The sequence below is a fragment of the Pararge aegeria genome, chromosome 16, assembly GCF_905163445.1.
Source record: "Pararge aegeria chromosome 16, ilParAegt1.1, whole genome shotgun sequence".
Classification (NCBI taxonomy): Eukaryota; Metazoa; Arthropoda; class Insecta; order Lepidoptera; family Nymphalidae; genus Pararge; species Pararge aegeria.
Genome location: NC_053195.1, coordinates 9,063,953 through 9,069,839, shown reverse-complemented (window position 1 = coordinate 9,069,839; position 5,887 = coordinate 9,063,953). Strand labels below are relative to the sequence as shown.

The 5,887-nt window shown below is 39.3% G+C and overlaps 2 protein-coding genes across 2 annotated transcripts; one reads left to right on the top strand and one right to left on the bottom strand.

Moving 5' to 3' along the window:
- Positions 1 to 2,234: 2,234 nt before the first annotated feature.
- Positions 2,235 to 2,816, top strand: LOC120630627. Its single transcript, XM_039899892.1, has one exon. The coding sequence runs from the start codon at positions 2,235 to 2,237 to the stop codon at positions 2,814 to 2,816; it is 582 nt and encodes a 193-aa protein (XP_039755826.1).
- A 2,172-nt stretch (positions 2,817 to 4,988) lies between these two features.
- On the bottom strand, positions 4,989 to 5,636 carry LOC120630542. The gene has a single exon (XM_039899795.1). It carries the CDS (start codon positions 5,634 to 5,636, stop codon positions 5,049 to 5,051), a length of 588 nt encoding a protein of 195 aa, XP_039755729.1. The 3' UTR covers positions 4,989 to 5,048.
- Positions 5,637 to 5,887: the final 251 nt, after the last annotated feature.

Here is a 5,887-nt window from a genome sequence, read left to right as displayed (position 1 = left end):
CTGATGCTTGTACCCCGACAACTGTACCTTTTATATATAAAGCGTTATTTCGATTTCTTTTGTATATCAATGTACCATTATGTAAGTAACGGTGCATTTTAAAAATCACCGTTTACAGAAAAATAATATCACGAGTCACAACTAGAAACGTTTCTATATTAGGCAATTTTAAACCTTAATTGTTTCAAAATAATATATAGGTACACCGAATAATCTTATATGTAAAAGCTTACAAGTTGTCTGAAAAACCATTAACTTTTTGTTATCTTTACGCCTAATAAATGTGTAATTGGTGGAAAATTAAGTCAAGGTAATAAAGTTTTGATATATCTAAGTGATTTCATCGGTGGGATGATGATAATATATTTGTCTAGTGGGAGGTTTTGCCTGTGGCTAGTTACCACCCTACCGACAAAGACATGCCGCTAAGCGATTACGCGTGGAAACCGATTAGGGTTAAGGGACGCTAACGCTGCATACAAATTTCGGTTTGTTAAAAAGGAATATAATATTTTCCTCTCAAAAGATTTATTTGCTTGTCACATATTTAATATAATAAACTATTTCCTAAATTCCTAAGTCTGAAATGAACATTTACTTTTAGTAATCATTTTAATTTCATTAAACATCCCTTATTAACGCTGGCGCTAACATGTATAATCTCGTAATAATTGATGAGTAAGCCCGCATGGTAGTGCGTATCTATTTTGGCACTTGTAGTGTAAACTACAATAGTCAACTATCATAGTAAATCATTTCTAATTATTTATAACAAAGTCGGCCCCCAGCGGCCTAAAGGACTTCAAACGAGTCACTGGGGGCATTTGGAACTCAGTACAAAAGACTTATGTCCAGAAGTGGGCGTCAATCGGTTGAAATGATGTTCTTGATGATAGAAATATATTTGTCGTCGTATCTACGGATTATCATGATCATGCTATAGTTTATTTGATTGTTACTTTTTTCCAGCTAAACGCTTACACCGATTTGAATAAATTTGTGATTTTAACCTGGATATAATTCACTTTTTACCCGGTAATCCTGAAAATTACACTCGAACTCGCAATAAATTATTGAGTTATGCCGTTTCGACATTCAATTGTGCTGATAAAGTAGGCCTACTTGATATAAACAATTTTTTTTAAACCTATAAATTTCGTAGTATTATCGAAAAAAATGTGACAATATTTTCGTACGTGACTTAATTTGTTTCGAATCACTTAACATTACGGTTAATAGAGCATATGACAGCTACTTGTTAACTTTTTATTTGACATTTAATTGCACTCAAATGAAGTAGGTTACTCCTTTTTCATACAGATATGTTTTTTTATTGATATAGATATGTCTCGTTGGTCTAGTGTTTCGCTTGATTGACTCCGCATCAAGAGGCTCCGGTTTCGATTCCCTGATCGACCAAAAAAAATGTTTAGTATTGGGTTTTGCTATTATGAAATTAGCGGCTATCTATATAAATTATACACGATGTAAGCGTTTTTTTTTTAAATAGTTTGGGTTACCTATTGTTAAAAAAACGCTTTTAGTGATATTTTATGTTCTACAGCAATGCAGATTTTAGTGTCTACAAAACGTAACTAGAGTAGTAGTAGTAGTAGGACTAGAGACCTCATACTGGTAAGTCTATCAGTAGTAGGTCTCTAGTCCTGTATGGACAGATTTTCAAGCCTATTTTACTATTTTTGAAATCATCACGTCTTAAAACGGTCCAGCCGTTTCAGAGTTAACAACAGCCGTAACAATCAGTGTAGGACTGTACCAGCCCGGAGCTATAGAAATTGAGCTATTTAACCCCAAGCCTCGGATAGTGCTTACTTTAAATGGTCAGTTCTGTTTTGTTCTGGTTGTATGCATATTATAATCACTTAATGTGTAATAAAAATGATCGTTAAATCCTCCCCCAACTGCATTAACATACAAAATTTTCCATCAATTCTTACCTAATAAATGTCTAATTAGGCGTAAAGACAGCAAAAAAGTGAATGGTTTTTCAGGCAATCATTCAGTGAGCTTTTACTGATTATTCAGAGTAGGTTTAGATTTGAGAGAAGTAAAGTTTAATATTGCTTAATTGCGAAGCGTTTCTCCCACACTGTTTTTTTTTTTTCTTAGAACGTTGATTTTATAAATACACTGTCACTTAAATAAAAGTTTATTGCTTTACAAAAGAAATCGAAATAACGCTTTTTATATAAAAGGTACAGTTATCGGGGTACATGCATCAGTTAGTTCCGGAACTAATAGCAACACAGACCACAATGTTCAAGCTGGTGGTGTTGTTTGTAGTACTCGCCGTGGCGGCCGGTAGCCCCCAAGCTCTGTGGGGCGGTGGCTTCGCAACACCCTGGGCTACACCCGTGGCTGCAGGATTCGCCGCTCCCTTCGGTTCACCTGTCTTCAGTCCCTACATCGCACCAGCAGGACCAGTCGCACCCATCGGCGCACATAACTACAGGGGTCCGCTGTCCCTTGCCCCCGGCCAACCTGCTAACATTCTGGCTGCTGATGGCAGGCCCTTGGATACCCTCAGTGTAAATCTGGATCGGGCTGTTCATTACACCGCAAGGGCTCTTGAGGGTAATGGCCGTAGGTTGCAAAAGAGATCGATTGTTGCTGCTAACTTGGCTGGTGGCCAATTTGGCGCTGGTTCGTTGGGTGCCGGATCTTTGGCTGCAGGACCTTTGGCGGCAACGTCCATTGTAGCTGCCCCCTTAACCTTGGGTCGCTCATGGGTTGGCCCAGCTCCTTTGGCTCCTGTAGCATTGGCAGTTGGCGGTCGTTTCGGAAACATTTGGTAAATCACAACAAAACTAGTACCAGGATCTTCAGAATAATGAAATAATATACATAATAAAGAGAGTTACCCTTCCATTTTGTTTCATTAATCTACTCTTAGCAGTAAATATAGCGGATAGATAGATATTTACCTAAAGCACGAAACTATTGCCCATTTTCACTAAACCTAGGAATAGCCTTAATCGGATTCTTGGAGAAACAAACGTTTCTCGTACTCTAATGTGATGGTCAACCACGTTAGGCGTCATCTAAAGTTACGACACCGATTCGTCGGATCGTAAAGTTTAGGGGACTCGTAAACTGACACTTAACACGTGAAAAATATGTATTCACCCACACATTTAATATTAATAGACAAGTTAGGTTATACGAGTTGCCAAGTGAAAATCGATTGGTGAAAGGAAAATGTATGCCTAGGAATCTTCTCTGATTAGGCGTAACTTAATTAGGCATTGCTTGGTCCGTCGTTACTGAAAACGGGCATATTGTCTAAATCACTAGGCATCAGATTAAGGTGATTCCTAGGATTAGTGAAAACGGGCATAAGATGCGTTATTGGACTATAATTTAATTATAATATTTTAGAAGTTTAAGTTAAAATTAAATTGCGTAAGTAGGTACCTGCTAACCAAATAACTTTGCTAGATTGTATAAGGAAAAATATGCATATTGGTTTATGTTAAATATTTTTTGATTAGAGTAATATTTTTTGCACTTAGTTGATGAATAACCGGAGCGAATATATAGCAATTTCCATAATCAAGAATCCGCCGATCTGGTAGGCAGTACGCTAGATTACCAAATTAGAGCCCGATTACAAACAATCGACCTTGTGGCTGATTTAGTATCGGAGTTACGATGACTTTATTGACAATAGATAAGTTATTATTGCCACGCTTATTCCTGCCACCAAGGAGCATTTCTGTACTCCGGTCTGTAGAGCGTGGTTGCCGAAGTAATAAAAGACACATAAGAAAAAACTTCTGGGCACAGAATTAAGAACATCCAGAACCCTAATTCAGCCAATGCATGCAGTGCATTGTCCCAAAAACCACACTGGCGTAATGTTGCTTGCTCACAAACTTTTATGGTAAACGTTTGGAACGTTAGAGGTAGAATAATTAATGGCAACCGCTAAACTGAGTGAAGTAACTGACTGAATGTTCGAGAACCAGTACTAAAGTGAAGAGGTTTTTGATAGATAACAAAAGGTAAGTAAATATATATGCGCAAAGGCGGCTTTATCGCTTGAAGCGAACTCCTCCAGACAACCTTTGGTTGATGAAGCATGTTTAGTACTGAAAACGGGATAGTGCAACATTCAATTTAAAAATAAAGAATTGATATACATTATGTATACTATTACTACATAATATACAGATAAATCATACATATGAGTATATGTATATACTTAATTTGCTATACTCCGCGAAAACCAGGAGAATCTGTATGGTCTTATTTATAATTTCTTCGATCCTTATACTCCACACCAGAACAGATCTTTGGCAATGTATCATTGCTGAAGATCTGTTTGGTTGTCAACAACTTAATCGCTTTTAATATGAATAATTGTTAAGTCAACAATTATTCACTGTAAAGTCAACATCTTATATGGATCCTCCGGTTTCGGAAAGAAACGTGCGTAGAGGGTACATTGCCGAAGATCTATTTAGTGTGGAGTATAAGGATTGAAGAAATTATAAATAAGACCATACAGATTCTCCTGGTTTTCGCGGAGTATAGCAAATTAAGCATAATTTTCATAAGTAAGGTTACAATAAGGTTTCAATCAATAAAGTTTTTTTTCTTTTCTATTCTATTCTAACCGTTAATCATAACACAAGAATCAGACACAAGAACTTCTATGTTTTGGTAGCTGGTTAATTTACTATACTCCGCGAATGCAGGAGAATCTGTATGGTGTAAGTTGTAATTTCTTCAATCTTTATACTCCACACCAAACATATCTGCGGTAATTTTCCCTCTACCCACGTTTTGCTTCGGCACCGGACCATCCGCAACAGACAGATTCTTCTGTTTTTAGCGGATTACAGCAAATTGAGCTTAATTTTTATAACATATCATGGAATTCCGCAAAGAAAATATTGCTGCTATCCAATATTTAAAAAGAAGTTGTGGTATTTAAATAAAGACGAATCAATAAAACAAAGCTGTAAGTAGGTAACTCTCTTTATATTATTGTCTTAATTAATATGGTCCTAGACTGTTGTGCTTCACCAAAGGTGTCCAACATGAGCGCCGTGTCCAAGACCCCAAGGAGCAGCTAAACGTGCACCGTGTGCGAGACCCCAAGGAGCAGCGGCAGCGACGGCGACGGGGGCGGGAGCGACCCAGCTAGCAGAGTGACCCCAGGCTCCTACAACGGGAGCAGCAGCCAAATGAGCAGCCGCCCAAGGAGCGGCCACAACAGACCTCTTCTTCAGCCAGTGTCCGTGGCCGTCGACTGCCTTGGCGGTGTAGTGTACTGCGCGGTCTAAGTTTACGCTTAGGGTGTCCAGGGGCCTGCCATCAGCAGCAAGGATGTTGGCGGGTTGACCAGGGGCAAGAGAGAGCGGGCCTCTGTAGTTGTATGCGCCGACGGGACCAGCCACGGCAGCGATGGGTGCGGCTACGGCCAACGGAGCGTGGCCGAGTCCAGCATGGGCCCAGGGTGCACCCCAGCCAGCGGCGAGGGGAGCGGCCAAGCCAGCACCCCAAATACCGCTAGGGCTAGCGGTCGCCACGGCGAGCACGACAGACAACACCACCAGCTTGAACATTGTGGTCTGTGTTGTTATTAGTTCCGAAACTAACTGATGCATATACCCCGATAACTCCACCTTTTATACTAGTTGAACTTGTAAACATTATCACAAATACCTTTGTGACGTTAGGAACTATGGGCGTTGGTTGTTCATAGTAGGAAAGAAAATCACTGCAAGGGTAGTAGGCTTGATCGGCCAAAATCGCCATCTACTAAATTAAACCTTACAGCGTTAGATATTAATACCATAACTAAGTTAACAATTAAGTACCTCCGAGCTTACCTTGGTTCGAATAAGGACCGTTCACT

Excerpts from the sequence above, each read along its gene's own strand:
- LOC120630542 (XM_039899795.1), bottom strand. The coding sequence starts at position 5,636 with ATGCATCAGTTAGTTTCGGAACTAATAACAACACAGACCACAATGTTC.
- LOC120630627 (XM_039899892.1), top strand. The coding sequence starts at position 2,235 with ATGCATCAGTTAGTTCCGGAACTAATAGCAACACAGACCACAATGTTC.